The sequence below is a fragment of the Micromesistius poutassou genome (assembly GCF_964030765.1).
Source record: "Micromesistius poutassou genome assembly, chromosome: 20".
Taxonomy (NCBI): domain Eukaryota; kingdom Metazoa; phylum Chordata; class Actinopteri; order Gadiformes; family Gadidae; genus Micromesistius; species Micromesistius poutassou.
This window is the reverse complement of record NC_140290.1, coordinates 6,341,226-6,359,228: the sequence shown is the minus strand read 5'-3', so window position 1 is coordinate 6,359,228 and position 18,003 is coordinate 6,341,226. Positions and strand designations below refer to the sequence as shown.

Below are 18,003 nucleotides of genomic sequence, written 5' to 3'. Positions count from 1 at the left end.
CTGCGTAAACAGGCTTGATTTATATTCTTTCGGACAACTTCTTCTTTAACTGCTCTTTCATCAAAAAGGGGTGACGTAAAGTGAAAGTGATCACACTTTTAACAGTAACTGAACACTTTCAGTGGGGGTTTAAAAGTACCTAGTATTAGTCGTATTTCATGAAACCAGTGAGATTCACTGATAAGACAAAGCGGGCTCACCTGTGCGTCCTCTGAACTCCTCCGCCGGGGTGTACCTGGGCAGGGTGCTCCTCTGGTCCGCCTCAGAGGCCGGGCGCACCCTGCGGTTCTCCTCCGAGTGGGCCTTCGGCAGAACCGCCCTGATGTCCAGCTCGGAGACGGGCCGGCCCGCCGTGCGGAGGCTGTCCACGGGGTTGCGCTGGGGCTCCGGTTTGTCCCTGCGGTCGCGCTCGGCCTCCTCGCCTCGTCTCTTGTCGGGACGCTCCTCCTGCCTGGGGTCCTTCCGGTCGCGGTCCTCCCCCCGCTTGTCCTCCCTGTCCCCCCTCCAGCCCCGCCTCTCGCGCTCCTCCTTCTCTCGCTCCTCCCTGCGGTCCCGCTCCTCCCTCTCGCGGTCCTCCCTGCGCTCGCGCTCAATCCGCTCCTTGACGCGCTGCTCCCTGTCCTGCTCTGCTCGGTCGTCCCGCCGGTCCTTCTCCCCCCGGGGGTCCCTCCTGTCCCGGTCGTTACGCTCTCTCCTGTCCCTCTCCTCGCGCTCCGGCCTCTCTTCCCGCCTGTCCCTCTCCTCACGTTCCGGCCTCTCGTCCCTCCTGTCTCTATCCTCGCGCTCCGGCCTCTCCTCCCTCCTGTCTCTATCCTCACGTTCCGGCTTTTCCTCCCTCCGGTCCCTCTCCTCTCGCTCTGGCCTCTCCTCTCTCCTGTCCCTCTCCTCACGCTCCGACCTCTCATCTCGCCTTTCCCGGTCGTCCCTCCGCTCACGCCTCTCCCTGGGGTCCCGCTCCCGGTCGTCTCGGCGTTCCCTACGCTCCGGCTCTTCCCGGTCCTCCCTCCTGTCCCGGTCCTCCCGGGGCTCCCTCTTGTCCTCCCTCCTGTCCCGGTCCTCCCTCTTGTCCTCATTCCTGTCCCGGTCTTCCCGAGGCTCTCTCTTGTCCTCCCGTCCGTCTTTCCTCTCGTCCCATCTGGGCCTGGCCTCCTCCGGGACGGTCCCCCGAGGTAACGAGCCCCCCCGCCTGTCCAGGTCCGACGGCAGGCGACTGCGGCGGTCCGCCTCCACGGCCTGGCGGGCCAGAGAGTCCACGTCGAGGGGCGCGCGGTGGACGCGCGAGGCGTCCGACGGCACCCGACTACGCCGCTCCGCGTCGGGCGGGGCACTGCCGCGCCGGTCCTCTCCCTGAGGCAGCCACATGGGCGTGGCGCGTGAATCAGACTCCCCGCGGAACACCCGCACGCCGGCCTCCGACTCCCGGTCCATGTCCATGGGTGCCAGGTGGCCGTTCTTCACGGGAACAGACTTTGGCCGGTTGCTCTCTGTAGGGAGAGGAAGACATTGTGATACATTACAGTGACCCAGTGGAGCAGCTGGGCCATGGTGATATTTTAGAGGAGGGCATAAAATGGCTTGTATATTCCCTTTTACTAGGCAGCACACCTCAAAGTTATAACCTTTAAGACAGCGAATAAACACCAATCATCGCATGCATTGAATGCAGCTCGTCGCTGTATTCAATGCATGCGATGATTGGTGAAGGGACATAACGTTAAGGAGCCCTAAGTGCAGTACTGAGTGGTTTTTACCAGGTTGTTAATCAGATTTTAGCAGATCAAATCACACCACACTACATGAGATGGAAGCCACTGGATATTACGCTGAACAACTCTTTGTGGAAACAGAGAAAATGTTGATCTTTGCGTGGTGGTTGTTCTAACCAATCACACTGAGAGAGGTGATAAAAAGGATGAATAAAATGGCGGGCAAAAATGGGTCTTTCACCTCCCTTCGTAAAAGGTATTCAACATATTTCTTATCATGGATGTCACGTGGGTGCAAATAACCTATTCACATGGCCTGGGTATATGCAGATTATAGAGCTACTGATGTGCTGGATGTACTCACGATTCTCAGGGATTTCCTTCAGCACCCCTCTCTCAATCAGCTCCTGCCGGGATTTCCTCACCGATATCTGTCTTTCCAAAGCTGAAATCAAGGAGAAAAACACACTTTTGGATCGATATTTTCATCTCCGGACTGTTTTGTTAACCTATTGCTGTCCAAGTCGCTGTTTGTCTATTACATTCTAGCGTTTAGCTTATTGTTTGAATGCAGCACAATATACAAGGTTCCCAGACGTCCCTAACGGACAACAAACCGTCATAATTAAACACGATTTAAATTGCTCAGATCGGAGGTTAACCTACCTATGGAGGTCTCTGCAAACTTTTCGCTGGGCTTCTTCTTCCTCCACTTCCAGGGCTTGAAGATCTTGCCCAGGCTGGAGAACTTGCCCTTGCGCTTCGATGGAGGAGTTCCATCTCCAGAGTTGCCCCCCTCGCTCCCGGTCGAGCTCCGCTGCAGGTCTACTTCTTCATCTGGAGGAGAAAAACACAGACAAAAGACAATTCGTTCAATACATATAAAGCATTAACAAATTAATACACTTTTCTACCAGCAATGCAGAGTCCTCCTGATTAAAGTTAAGTCAAGCCAAGATTCCCTTCATCAAGACCTCTAATACAAGCCCCCTCGCCGGCCCTGAAGAATGGGCCGCGTGGAGAAATGTGATTGCAAATGGCAGTGCCCGTAATGGCAAGAAATCACTATGCGAGTGCCCCTTGCAAGACTTCCAACAGTGCACCATTTGTTTTTGGCACCTCTGTGGCCAAGAGCCCAGCAATGCAGCCTATCTCAAGGGCTGACAGCCTCTTCCAGGAGGGAGGGGAGGGGAGGGCCCGAGCCTTAATCTAGCGCAGGTGCTACATTTCTCCCGTCGTGCCGCGGCACAGAGCCTTCGAGCCAGGGGGAAGGCTGGTCCACATTCCACTCTTATTACTCGGCGCGCTTCTTTCAGCTGTCAAGACCCAGGAGACCAAACAGCCCCTGTGGAAGAGGGCTACACTGAGAGACAAATGGAAAGGGGTTGGTGTGTTTTGTTTACTGGGAGCTACTCCCGTTCACAAAAGGGAGTGAGGGTTGTTATTAAACCCAGTCAGGGTAGTAGGGAACATCGGCTTGTACTGTGTGTGTGTGGGCACATTGTTTACCCGTTTAATCAAACCGTGACAAAAATAGTTTGAATAATCCATGATGACTTATTATAACGTAGACATAACAATGTAAACAAAGGAGTTAGGAAAGGACTGGACTGAAACTGTGACTCAGACCACGTGATCCTACTTGGGACGAAACCTGCACCTGATTGTGCTTTGCAATTCTAAGGCAATGAGTTGCTAGTCACCGGTGACGTCACCCTGCTTCATTGAACTTTGCATGTAAAATGCCATTGACAAGAAAGCTGGCCCAGTTAACCGGCCTGTTTATACAATGTAAATAAGTGTTGAGTGCAAAGTCGGATCAGCGGCACGTTACATAACCGGCGAGTTGAATGCTTGCAGGAAGAGACTCACGACAAACTGTAAGAAAAAAATGTTATCACACTTTCATTCAAAGGGTAGAAAGCATTATCAACAAGGATCCGTTTTTTCCCTCATGTTATTAGTTTGGATAGGCAAGACTGAAAAAGCAATTGTTTTGCTCGCCATGGCCTTGTATTCAACAGGCTTGAGGACATCTTGCATGATTGCGTATAAATCAATCTTGATCCAATACAATTCTTGCCATATTTACAGAGCCACAATTATGAATATATGAATATATGTGAAAAAATAATGGAATACTATGGAAAAACACAGTGACACACAAGAGCCACCGATGCAAAGGCTCAAGAATGAGGATGACTAATAGCAATGCTAGAAAACCAATGTCATTATACATGAGGGAATGGGACCCCAGTCTGAGAGTGATTACATACAAGGGCCCACCCGGTCCACCACTGCTTTGCAGAACAATTAAGATTAACTATGCTGAATTGCTGGCCACACAAACAATGCCTGGGTAGTTCTAAGCCAAGGGTCCAAACAGGAAAAAGCACAATCAATAGAATACAACTGCTGTAATTCTGTTTCTAAATGCTGCATTACTGGACACACTTGATGGAAATTAGAACTGTTGGTGTCAACATTAACTACAACAGCTTATTGTATGTTGTGAAACACTGTTATTGTCTACTCTACAACAGTTACTTCATCATTTACCAAATAAAAATCAAAGATCAACAACTTAAAGATTTGTCAAACCAAACTTCATTAGCAAACTTATATATCTATATAGGCCTACTTGATGGTGATAGAAATGATCAAAATTACCACTTATTTACAAATTTGAAAACTGCCTAAGTTCAAACTCAAAACCCAGATTGATAATCCCAAGCGTCAAAACATTTATATAGATATCTTTACACACATAACAATACTGATGCCACTCATAATCACAACATAATTCCTTCTCAATACTTCTGTTACAATTTCAAAACAGAACTATAAAATTGATAGGGATATTTCATAGCGCACTGGATTTGGATGCCAATACCTTGTGCTTTATTTACACTCCGGTATTCACCAGTGTTCTCATTATACAAAATAACTGAAAAAACAACAAGACACATTTTTACGGTTGTCATAATGACAGACAACCTAAGCACTAACAAACACAACACAGCAGCAGCAGGGACTTTGCTTGTAAAGTAACGATAGACAATACACACAGCCTCCACACTGACAAAGACTGATATTGAAACCTCACAGCTGAACATCTTGCCACTTTTCTCAGGAGACTTTTACTATACCATTGATTCAGGTCATGCAAAACAAGCCAGTATGGCAGCCTCTTGCAAAAAGGGAGACTGAAGTAAAGGCAAACACTCAAATATTTATTTAAAAACACCGGACCGCACATAAGACTTATGTGAAGCTTTTTTAAGTTTGGATAATGCAAAAATCAATGCCGTGTCTCTCAGTGATCAGTGATCAATAGATAAGACCCCCCAATGAAAAAAATGCAGTGTTGGCCCTACCAAAGTGTTGATGCAAAGCTACAAAGCTTTCTAACTGGAACCCACTTGTGGTACAGCTAATGTACACTTTTTATGTACACTATTTGTGGCGTTGCCACAAATAGTTCTATCTGCTGGGCTTGACAGAAGCACATGCACACCCACGCTAGAACGATAGCCAACACATGACAGCATGAGTTATCTATGAATGGTTCTGAACCATTAAGAACCCTAACCTTTATTGTTTTTGGGAAGGAACTAACACATGGCAGCCTTTAAAAATAAAAGGAGTACATTTTGACACGGCACATTAAACCGCAATGCACACAGTGGATCTACTGCAGTCATTGGCCAGTGCAGCATCACCAGCCCACATCATAACGCTCACCCTAATTCTGTCAAACAGACACAGTTTACAGATATAATGGAAGCCAGTAGGCATGATGATGCCACTTTCATGCAAGGTCAACTCACGCAGGCAACAGGTATAATCATCAGAAAATAAGCTATTATAGCAAGTTAATTAGACAGACATGCATGTACATAATAACCGCCTTTGCCTCGCTCCGTCCCACACAGCCCCCATGCCCATGGGGCTGGCAGAGAGTATCTGCTACAATGTCCTACAATTAGCCATGTGAGGAGGAAAGAGCTTTACAAGTGTCACTGTAGGCCAGCCCTCCCCAGCACTCCCCTCAAGGTCAGGGTTAAACGTAACCAGCATCAAGGCCCGGTTCACAGATCCATCAACCTAGCGATAACATCAACCCTGACACTCCAAGATATTGCTTCGTAGTCTGTGCTTCTCCGAGCTAATGCACTCAACCAGGCTAAACCTTACCATGGGAAAGACTCATTGAAAATGGTACGAGTGATACACAAAAAGGGGAGGAGCTCTGTGGAGCTCCACCATAGCTCACACCTGTCCCTGACATTTAGCATGAGACCTAAAGGGTGTGAAGTGGGGTTAGTGGGCCCAAGGGAAAACAACACATTGTTGTGTTTAGTTTGCAACAGTGTTACACTATGGTGTGGTACAGAGTGTCTCCTACAGAGCACAAACATGGCTGGTAATAGCATTGCAAAATAAAACGCAGGATAACGGATAAGAATGAAAAGGATTATACAGAGCACATAATAGACCCCGACACACAGCACAACAACAAGATTGTGCTGTTGTGATACATTGACCCTTCGCAAGAACCCGAATTTGAACTTAAACTTGGGACAGCACATTAGCCAATGAATGGATTTGTTAAAAGGCTCCTCTCGCTCTGCTTTTAAAACAAGCCAAGCCAGCTAATGATTTACTTTAACACAGCACCCTTAGGTGTTAGGTACACTAATGGCGCATTTCCTCCGCAGGGTGCGGGTCGGTTCAGTCTTCAAAGGTGTGGCATGGGTCGCGTTTCCACCACAAAAAGTGGGCGTGACCCGGACTGAGCCGTTCTCGTCTCGGAGTACTCCTCCATTGAGGTACTGAGACGCCTGAAAGTGTCCCGGCAAGTTTGAGCTACACACACCGTCCGTTGATTGGTCGACAGAATCGTCCCTTCCGTGCGACAGGGGGATAATAATAAACAAACACAGTACCCGCAAGGTATTTCTGGACAACGGCGAAAGCTTCCTTTATTGAAGAAAATGCCGTTCTTCTTGGACATCCTACATTGTTGCTCTTTGTTCATTTTGCACGTTCATCTTTTTCATGGATTTATTAGCAGGCTACACTGTGTTGGGCTGCTATGAGATCACGATGCTTACGTAGCTGCCGTGGCTATCGCCGTCTGGCTAAAACCCCGCCCTACCATAAGGGTACTGGTGGTGGTGGAAACGCGACACGTAACCGAGCTGGGCTATACCGCACCCTCACTACTGGGCTGAGGTGTGCTGGGTCCGAAGCGTACCCTGCGGTGGAAATGCGTGATGCAACAACAAAAAAGGGCCGCTATTTGAGGCCAAACCGAGGCACGTGAGCTCCAACACGTCGCATCCAAATTAAAAACTACTTTCGAAAACAGGAGTCGTCCCGTTAACAAAGGGCATGGAAAGGAACACAAGCGTGTGCCTGCTCCATAAACACACCTCGGCCATCTCACAAGAGGTTTTAAACAAACAACGAAGCATTGCAAACAACTGACTGCCGAGACGTTAAGCAGCTGACAGCGCCCGGGTTATGAGTGTACTCTTATCCACGGGACACTGCATTACGGACGCCGTACGAACCGACAGGGTAAGTGGAGTCGGACGAGGCCAAAAGATAAATCCATGTTCAGTGAGACCTGTTGACAGTTGGTGCCTTGCAGCCCCAGCTCTGCCTCTCCATGAAAGAAAAAAAAAAAGGAAAAAAAAAAACAGCAACCATCCATTAGACCGGGCCAAGACAGGAAGTGATACGCAGGGCTTGTGTATATTTCACAATCACAGCATTCCATCAGCGAACATTCTTCTGCACCTGCATGTACCTACTGCTTTCAACCATTTCCAACAGCGCCTTTATAACAAATTATCTACAAAATTGCTGTGGAACAGCTTTTATGCCAAACTCAAAGCGTACAAACGTAAAAAGGTAGTCCTCCAGTAGAAAGTACTGCATCTAGCCCAACGTAAACCCCCGGTGGTCCGCACAGCTACCTGTCCTCTGCCTCCAGCCCCGGACTCACCATTAGTGTCCCGTGCTGGTGGCTCGCCCGCTGTCGCAGAGCTGCCACTTTGTCCCATGCTCCCACTCCTGTCCCCGCTGGCCTGCCTGCCCCTGCCTCTCCAGAGGCCTGCCGCCGGGAGGGCTATGGGGAGGGACGAGAGAGGGGGAAAACTGGAGCCCTGAACAGCCCCAGCACTCCTGTAACCCAAGACAGTCTTGCCTGCTGGCTGGCGTCGTTTATGCCCTCTCCCGTCTCGGTAGTCTCGCCCGCCCCTTCCCTTGAGCCTGTGTGTTTTTCTCCCCCCCTCTTGTTCGTCTCCCTCCCTCTCTCCCTCCCTCTCTCTCTATCTCTATCTCGCTGAACACACACGTACGTTCACTCGGCCCCTGGGTTGTTTGGTCCCTCCCATGTCGGAGGCCTGACTTCATGTAGGAGGTACGCTGTTAAGACACTCGTGCATGCCTGTCATTCCTGAGAGCGCCAGATATTTTTCAAGGGCAAAGTTCACCACAGGGAGGCTCTGAGGGTTGGCTGGTCCAGTCAACAGCCAGGGGATGTGTAACGCAAACCCTCAACACCCCCTCCTCCAACCACACGCGCAATGCACTATTCCACAAAGCTGTCCCGCAGGCTTCAGCGAGAAGAGGGACGGCCTTTACACGGGTGAGGTAATTTGAGGAGGGGAAGGTGAGCCAGCGATAGGTGGAGCCTGGTGCCAAAGAGCAGGAAGTGACATCGGCGTGGTGTCGAGTGACACTCCCGGGAGCAGCTCCGTGAGCACAGTACTTAATGAGTCAACAAGTGACAGTAGCATGTGATCCCGCTGTTTGGCAATAAACTGTTGCTTCAGACCGGTTTTTAAAACGTTAGAACATACAACTCAGCAGTTGTTGGTTGATTGCAAAAATGGATTAAGAAAAAGGAGTTGATTTGTTAAGAGCAACAAATTGTAGACAGGTTAACTGACAGATGTTCAAACGTGCCTCTTCTGTAAAGAAAACCCCATTATTTTAGTAGAACCACACTATCACACAAGCCATTGAGGTCACCAATCCTAGGAAAAAGTAAATGCTTTCCCACAAAGCCCAATGGGCTTCCTTAAAAAATTGATCTTCAATCAAGTTAAATAACATGTTCCTGAATGTTTGACCAGACCTGAAGCCGTATGTAGAGACACACACACAGAGACAGGGCAGACAGGCATCCGCACATTTCAATCTCAGCCCTGCTGCTTAAACTGGGGGTAAAAGTGAGTGGGAGTCAAGCCTCTTTCGCAAGGGGAGATAAAGTGTGGGAGTAGGTGGAAGGATTGCTCTGAGCTAGCAAAAAAGCTTTAACCGTTCAGTTGAGCGCACACACACACTACAGTATTACATTTTGCATTATTGATATGTTGCGTTTTTAAAAAGGGGCAAGCAGATGGATTTGTAGAATACACACACAAACAAAAAGGAATACGATTTCCAATGTGGTATGAATGAATGTGGTACTGAATTATAAAGATGCTTTATTCATATAATTGAGGCAGATATTATCAACAAAAATTGGGGTTGAGATTGAGAGGTTAATCATGACCTAGCATGATTGATGTCTGCCTATGAGGTTTTGCTAAATCGGATGAATACACACAAAAGGTTTGAATGGCCTCTGCCATCTGACTGTAGGCTGTTGAATAAAACGTCACATTTAATCTAATAATGAATCACCATTTCACCTCATGTATTTATTTAATCTTTTACAGACATCCTTCATGTGGCAGGTGGATCTATGTAGCCCCCAGACAAAGAGAAATCGCTGCAAACAAAACCTTTATTTAGTATGCAGCCCGTGAGCCTCGCACATGAACTTGTTCTAGTGATCTACCTTCATGGGTAAAAACAGATTCGACATGGCACATATTGATTTAAGGGCCATGTACCACCAGGCTAGGGGAGTAGGATGGTGTAACGTCTACTAAAATGTCAGGAACCTTAATGGAGTCATACATCGTGATGGTCTGTCTTTCGAAAACGTTTGCATTGGATTTTTAAAAGCAACGCATTTATATCTGGGCAAAAAAAGTAAAATACGTTATGGCCACACAATTTAAATGATTGTAGGTGAATCTCTTGGCACAATATGCTTATGTGTGCAACTCAAGCTCAGACACAGACTCCAGTGCAATCAAATTACATACATGAAATATATGAATAATAAATATACGAATATATGTATATTTATTATTAGGGATTGACCGATATGGATTTTTTTTTAGGGCCGATACCGATTTTTTTTCCGTCTTAGCCGATGACCGATACCGATTTTCTTGAGCCAATATTTGGAGCCGATACTACCCTGAAAATCCAGAGTTCTCGCGAGAGCACAATTTGAATTTGCTCAGGGACACTCTGGGAACAAGCAATATAATCCCCAATTCCCCTGCCCCAGAACATTAACCAATCACATCGGTGTATCTGATATAGGTGGGTCAAAAGCGTTGCTGTTTTACCGACCGGATATGGCAAGAGTCTTATCTATTGGTTAGCTCCGCTGGTCTGGATACATCACCCCTTATATTCTTCTGATTGCTCGTAGTGTTATCCAATTGCGTGCAGTGATATTTTCAAATGCATGCTTGGTGCCGCCCCTCGAGTTGGGCCATTTTCATTACTCTATGCCAGACCCTACAGCATTCGGATGTGGGTCTGGATTTCCAGGCTAAGCCGTGACTGCTTTTTTCTCCTGTAAATCATGCCGGGAAAGAATATTAAAAAAATTATACAAAAAAAAATATCTGCAAACTCAATTTAAAAAAAAAACGTCCGATACCAATACATGTAAAAAACGCAAATATCGGCCGGCCGATATATATGTCACTATTTATTATTATGATGATTTCATTAAGAAACAGCTACATCATAACGGCCTATAGTAACATATGCATATCGGTATTGGTCAATAAATGTCAGAAATTGGTGGAGCATAACTAGTAGTAGTTAAAAGTGAACAACTTTTAACACAGTCCCAGGAGGAGTGAAACTACGATGGCCTGAATGACAGCACAATAGCACTCAAAGAGAACGTGGACAGTGATATAGTTAATATATGAATAGCAGTGTCATTAATTCAGGAAGAACATGCGCAGCTCCATTGCACCCTCTAGAGCTCAATCAGGGCTACAGCTCAGAAAAGGCTTAATGGAAAAATTAAAAGCGATCATTTATGGAAATTAAGAATAAAAAGAACCTCTGAGACCGCCATGGTAGAAAGAGTCAACCAATCACAATAAAGATAAACAAATAAAAAAACTCAACAGAAATGGGAATTACAATTAATTACAAGTACTCCCCTTTGTTCTTATTGAGTCAGCCTTGTCATGAAATTCACTTTTCCAACACTAATTAGGCAACATTAACAAAACAAACAATGCAGGGGTCTTTCCCTAATTGTGTCAGTTTCACAGAGACCGACATGACAGCCCAACTGTGTTGAGAACTGCTTCATGACTCAATGAAATACCACAACCCTGCCTTTTCCTCAAATCACAGTCAAGGGGCGTGCAAGAACAAGAATCAAGAAGCCAAAAATAGAAACAGGCCACCAGTATGGCAGTCATCGTGTTGTGAAACCCAAGTGTCAAAGATATTCTCTGTATCATTGACTGAAAGTCCAGTTTTTAATTCAGAACTACAAACTAGGCCGGCCTAATCTCCCTGACAGAGGGCGGTGTACATTTGTATTTATCAAACTCAAAACGTATAGAACGTAGTCCCCTGACCGCATCCTCAAAAGACGAAACTGATGAACCCTCAAAGAGTCAAATTCCCACTTCTTAAAAAGGTCTACAAAGTCAAGCCCTAGCCAGCATTTAACAAAAATAGTTCAAACCACAAAAAGGCTCAACACAAACAGCCAAAAACAGAGAGCGAGGGCTTACTCACGCATGTTTTCAGCTTGTACTGCCATTCCAGAAGTCCCTCGTCGCGGATCAAAGCAAAAAAAAAAGCTAGCGTCGACTAAAACCACCACAGCGGGAATCAGGCAGAGCGGAGAACCCAACTGGGGCCCGTGTGAGCGTGTGAAGGTTGTAGTGAAATGTGAGCGGTGGGAATGCAGCACCGCGTGACCTACAGGTGTGTCCTCGGAGAAGGAGAGGGACTATCAGATAGCCCCAGTGTCAACAGCACAATGCGTCACCACAAGGCCAACCCTACCCCGGCTCCCACAGTCCTGTTGCCTCCCCGCTATAAGTCCACATGATAGGGCAATGGATACGGCCATACAACACACCTAACAAAAACCTCTGCAATAAAAGACTGGAGTTATTTTTAGCTGTATATCCCCACTGGATTCAGAGTCCCCTAAGAAAGTGTGTAACCATCACAGCAGTGATGCCAAGGTGTGTCCATCTGCTGTTCATGAGGCAAGACAACGCATAGCAGGTGGAGTTGTTTGAGTCATTATATTAGGGATGTGTGTGACAAAATGTATTAAACCTTATCTTGCTGCATTAAACACAATTCAGAGGAATGGCAACAGTTGCCAGTTTACTATTGTAATGAAGTGCATGTCTCTGGATTTGCATACAGAGATAGGGTCGTGAGGCCCATTTAATAAAGTAAGAACGTACAATGCACAAGCAAATCCATAAAAGCCATACTTTGGAACTGGCAACACAATTTGGAACTGCCAAATTACTGCAGTGTAATAATAAAACAGGCAGGATTCCTACCGTGATTTTCCATTAGTGTCCCAAACACAGCAGTCCACAGCTCCTGAATGAGAAATGAAAAATAGTTTAAAAAATACTGATTAAAGTTCCTCGAAAGAGGTTGTATCATTACATTATTTCCAGACAGACAAATAGTTCCATTGACCTATGCATCAGGCCAACAGTCCTAGGTCTTACATGGTGTTAAATGCTCTATTGCTGGGCTAGGAGGAATGGCTTGTGTTCCCAGTGTAGTCAAACATTTAGGGTCTTACACTACAGTGAATGAGCAACTTTAGGAGTAAAGCTTAACTTTTAATAGTGTGATATTAAAAAGAAAACGTGATTAGAAAGTACAATTTTACATTGGTTAAGCAAATAAATAAAACTATGATAGACTACCTTTCAACCAGGTATACACATGCAAGCAAATACCATCCAACACCACGCCCAATGCCTAAGACAGTCTAAAGTTCACAGCAACATCTTGGTTAAGATAATTTACAGAGACCACAGAGACGTGTTGAAACGTAAAAGGCAAAGTTATTCTGCTTTGGCAGACTACAGATGCACAGGCACGTTCCTCAACAACTGCCTTTAAACCCAATTATAACACCTAATTTCTTAGAATCCAAATCACGAAAGAACATTAAAAAGGACGTGCATTAAAAAGGACATGCAATTAAATTCTATTAATACCAATGAAAAGGCCAAAGTCTATTGGATAAAGTCAATGGCTTTTCGTCGCATTCACTTGATGGGTAATAACAATACAGCCATCCGCAAGGAATTTATTTCAGAAAATCCCTAGCATTACTGACACAATTGCACCAAGTCTGTTTGTTAGAAGTCTTGTGTAATTTTGATCCACTGCCACTAAGGGAGATTTAATTATGTATCCAAGTTTGTGTACATAACGCCTTACTTTAGTTGCAGTCATTCTACTAGGATGTTTTTACCCCACCATTCATGTTGACAGCATTTGTTTGGCCTGGGTATAACTAGGTCGGCAGTTAATGTTTGAAAACGAGCACATGAAGGTAGATTCACATCCCCTCTATGGCATTTACTTACATTCCTTTTTGCAAAAAGGCCTCAATATATGAAGGAGCATCCAATCAGAGAAATCCAAATACCTTTTGGCAAATAAAATGCAGTTGGGTGCATTTCTAGTTCAATTTTCATAGATCTCGATGAGAATAACAATTTACAGTCCTCAATCAGGGACAAAGCGAGGAGAGGCAAAGGAAGTGCATTCAATTCATTTAGACATCCTGCAGAGATTGTGCAAAGAACATTCCGACTGCTTTGGAGGACTGGTGTCTCAAGTCTCCGGCACTCACCGAGCCACCAGGGCTGAGTATCATTGGACATGCTATGTTATGCACGGTGAGGTTACAGAGAGTGCCGCCTGTGAGCGACACTGCCAAGCCGTTCCCATGCAATTGATGTCAACACGGTGAAACACTTGAAGTTCACAATCGGACAATCAGCTTTCTCCATAATGGGCTGTCAACTCTCAAAAATAATTCCAGATATGAAATCTTTTATATTAGAGCTTTACTCATTTTTAGAGAAGTGTATTCTTCACTGGTATTAGTAAATGTGCATTGTTGGGGTATGTGTATTGTGGCATGTGTATTTAATTGTACTCCATAGTACTCCATAGCTATTGCTTATTGAAAATAAGCAATAGCTATAATCTCTTTGTGCAGTGCATTCGTTTCATAACCATGTCAAATTGCAACATTGCTATAAAAAAATGTTTCAAAAGCAAATACAAGCAGTACAAAAGTCCCCATGTCCACTACAGGATAACAATGGAAGTGTACATTGGAGAGGATTTGTTGAAAGTATTTGCCTAAATGCTAAATACTCCTGTTTACCATAGTGTCCTGCACATCATCAGCACAAGACACAGGTTCTTTTGAGTCTGGTTTTCTGTGCTCTGACGTTGGGACAACTCTATATTAATTTTGCATCCACTTACATCTGCTGACAATCATTAGGTTCCTGATGTTTCCCTGCAACAGTGCCCAGACGCTGGGCCGTTGGGGTTATCGCTGGTTCCAGTTGGACTCCTCTGTTGCCGAGTGTTGACAGTAATCCTGTAACATAGACAAACAAATGCGGATATCGATCAAACCATGTCAAACACATGCGCAAAGCCCTCACTAAATATTGGCCAAAGCCCAAACCAAAAAAATCCTTTTGTCCATAGGAAGGTCTTGTCAATACCGCTTGGATGAATTAGCAACCAGGCGGTCCTGTGGGTTGGATTATAAATATTTTATGGAGCGGATGAAAAGGACAATAAGGAATGAAAGGCTGTTAAATCAAAAGTAAGACAAGGGTTAACCCAAAATAGCATCAACTTCATTTGCACAGCCCACAACAAACGCCTGAGAACAAACAGGCACTAGGTCCAAGGTTGACTTTCACAGGAAAAAGGCATGCCCGGAAATACAATGGTCCAACTGGTTTAGCAAGCGTACGGCTGTGATGTACAGGCAGCATATGTGCAGCAGCAGCACATACTGTATGCATACATGCAAGCCAGCATCAGAGCCCAGGCCTATACGGCCGTAGCTACTGGACGTAAAGGGATGAGAATTCTCTACACATGTAGCAATCAGGAATGGAATTGGAATTCAAGCCCGTACATAGATGGAATGCAAAGCTCATGCCCAGTTTCCCTTTCAACCCTCAAATTATTTATTAGGTAGTAATCAGCACCACCGCAACTCTATTCTCTTCTCTGATTTCAGGGTGTGGGGCTACTTCCACTGTGAAAACAGGTCCTCGTTAGTCGCTACTCTGAGCAGACAGGAAAAGCAAACAGAGCCAGGAGTAACTGTCCAACGCTGTGCGTGCGTCTGCTAGTAAGCTGACGACAGCTTCAAACAACATGAAACGATGCAAGTCAGAGCACAGTTCTTACGGCCAAGGGGGGGGGGACTACATAAACAACACACACACAGTTGGAGAGGCTGCCTCTAGCTAGTTTGGAGTATGTCCGGATTACACATCACAGCTTTAGTGTTTGTCTTTGTGTTGCAACCTCACGTGGTCCCTTTCACCTAAGCAAAAAGAAGACAAAGCAAAAAGAAATAAAACAGAGGCAGACGGCAGGCAGACTTTCTGGTTAGGTGAGAAATTAGAATGTCCAACGGTGGAATGATGGTACATTACCCAAGTGCAATGAGTTTCTAATGTCATGTGCGCTGTGTATAGTATACACTAGCAAAATGAAGGTTGGCAATTTTGACATGTTTCACAGATCCAACACCTGCACATGCTGGATGTACTGACAATGGCCACAATGCGTCAAAATACATCCTTGAATCCTTTGTCAACCAACTAAACAAATAGTTGGTTGACAAATGTGATTAGCAAGGTAATGGCCATAATGCTAGAGAACAGTGAGAAGAAGAATCTCCACTTTCAATACGACAGCCTACATGTTGCAATGGCACCAACAAAGTGCGGTTCGATCATGAGGGAGCGATGGATGGGCCTAATAGACAAGACCACACACACATACGGACAACTCCCACCAACTCCCTGTAAGATACTGCAGCATTGTACAGCTTTGCATAGCCATTTACTAGTATAAAACACACACACAAACACACAGGTTCTGAAATGAGCACTACTGCTTATCCCGCTGTGTTCAGCATTCAAACCCACTCATTAAGACCTTCCGATGTGCAGGGCACAATCGGCCATTGTGTGAGTTTCAGTCTGCAGGCTTAGCATTCCCGAAACAGAGAACCAAACTTGTTCAAGAATGAACATTTAATGTTACCGTAAACCCTGATTTACGAAAAGAAAATGAACCCAAGAGAAGCAGACAACTCTGTACTCTCTACTTAGTTTTGTACTAAGTTATGGAATGTAAACACTGCTGTTATCTCCCGATTTAATTGGTTGCTTCCGGGGTAAGAAGGAAACATGTATTGCCCAGGCGCTGGCCTACTTTGTTAATTATGTATGCCATTTGCCCTACCAGGTTGATTGTAGAAAAAAAGTGAAGAGTAGCCTACTTGATGTAATGTATTCAGATGGATGCTATAGTATAAAGTCTAAAGTTGATCCGCAGGGGGTTAGATCGATTTTACAAATGGATATGTACGGATACATGGATATTTCTAATTTAAACCAAAATAGGCCTGTTTATTTATTGTAGAAATGTTATAGCAAGTTGTAATAGCGCGCTGATGTACTAGGTCATGACATGTTCCACACAAAAATATGATGAGCAGATTACTCCATAAAACATAAAAACACTTTCAAAGCTCTTTATGGGTTTTCCCTTTCCATGTAGTCCAGGAGTAAAGCAAAACACCGTACATAGACTGTACAGGGACATATGAGAATACCTTAGAATAATGAGGCACTAAAGTCACACAGGTACCTGTTGAAACAGGTTGAAGGGCTTGCTCTGTCTGTACAGGAATGTGTGGAGAGGCTGGCTGGGCTTGCTCGGTTGAAATCGGTTCATGAAAGAACGTGTGGGCTATATCGTGTATTTAAAAGAGGAAAGTATGGAGTAATGGGATGCAGTATAGGATAGCAGTATAGGATGACAGTTGCTAGTGTTTGGCAGGTCTTTCAGCAGGCCCACAATGAATAGACGAGCCCACTGATTCAACTGAAGACTTAATAAAACAACAGAAAACGCAATAAATAGGCGTAACATATCTGCCTGTCGCCCAGACGACAGGCGGTGAATATTGCGTATCAATAAACATCGACGTAGAAAATAAGTGCATTTACGCTTGACTCGCAGGATTTAAAAACCATTAACTTATACAGTGCAACCCCACTTGTTTGACGTTAGCTTGCCAATTTCAACAGGGCAGGAAATCTAACATCCACGATGATGTTTGCTATACGATAACCCCTTTTTCTTTCCTAATTGTGATAACGTGAATAGTCTAATTTGTTCGAGCAACGTTACTTGCATAGCGTTAATCCTGATGTAGTCGCCAGCAACAGGTGGATATTCCAGTACATTGTAGAGCTAGCTTATGTTAGCCTATTTGGCTACTTCAAAACAGTGGTAGTTGTGTGTGAGAGAGTGTATTTATATATTCATAACACAAATAAGCAACGCGGATAGGTAGTACTCACCGTTTAATAAGAAAATGACTTTCTCTCTAGCCCATGGACACACGGAGCAAAGGTTAGTCTGTAACTCTTGGATCCTAACGTGACACTTGACGAGCCGCTGATCTCCAATCACACGACCCAACGCTGGCCCAGAAGGCGGAACTAGCCCCGCTAACCACCTTTAGCCCTCAATTCAGCCGCTCAACTTTTGAAGACTGAAAAGTTATGAAGTTCGATATTTTGCTTGAGTCCCGTCCTACAATATACGAACCGAGGGAAAGTTTTAGAAAAAAACAAGTATTTGTTATGAAAGGTGTAACGGCTAATTCCGCATTAGGCAGATTACAAGTTTTGCGCATGCGCCGTTGTGTACAGCACGTTTACCTGGCTCCCTCCTGAAGCGCGAGGCGTTCACCTACCAGCCTATCAACCGCGTCCTTCCCTTTTTATTTATTTACTTTACTTAGGGCATGTGCAACGCAAATTACACATCA

General features: G+C 45.2%; 1 protein-coding gene across 4 annotated transcripts in view; it reads right to left on the bottom strand.

Moving 5' to 3' along the window:
• Positions 1–17,686, bottom strand: part of phactr4a (phosphatase and actin regulator 4a) — a 30,122-nt gene extending 12,436 nt beyond the window's left edge. The window contains exons 1-6 of one of the 4 annotated variants that reach the window (XM_084484902.1): positions 17,531–17,686; positions 14,385–14,502; positions 12,416–12,458; positions 2,373–2,543; positions 2,071–2,151; positions 201–1,484 (exon numbers count right to left, since the gene is read on the bottom strand). In XM_084484902.1, the coding sequence (XP_084341028.1) occupies positions 201–1,484; positions 2,071–2,151; positions 2,373–2,543; positions 12,416–12,428 (1,549 nt within the window). In that variant the 5' untranslated portion in view covers positions 12,429–12,458; positions 14,385–14,502; positions 17,531–17,686. Of the gene's footprint in view, positions 1–200; positions 1,485–2,070; positions 2,152–2,372; positions 2,544–7,722; positions 7,882–11,624; positions 11,754–12,415; positions 12,459–14,384; positions 14,503–17,530 lie in introns of those variants that run through there. The other 3 variants (XM_084484904.1, XM_084484903.1, XM_084484901.1) reach the window with 3 other exon arrangements.
• Positions 17,687–18,003: the final 317 nt, after the last annotated feature.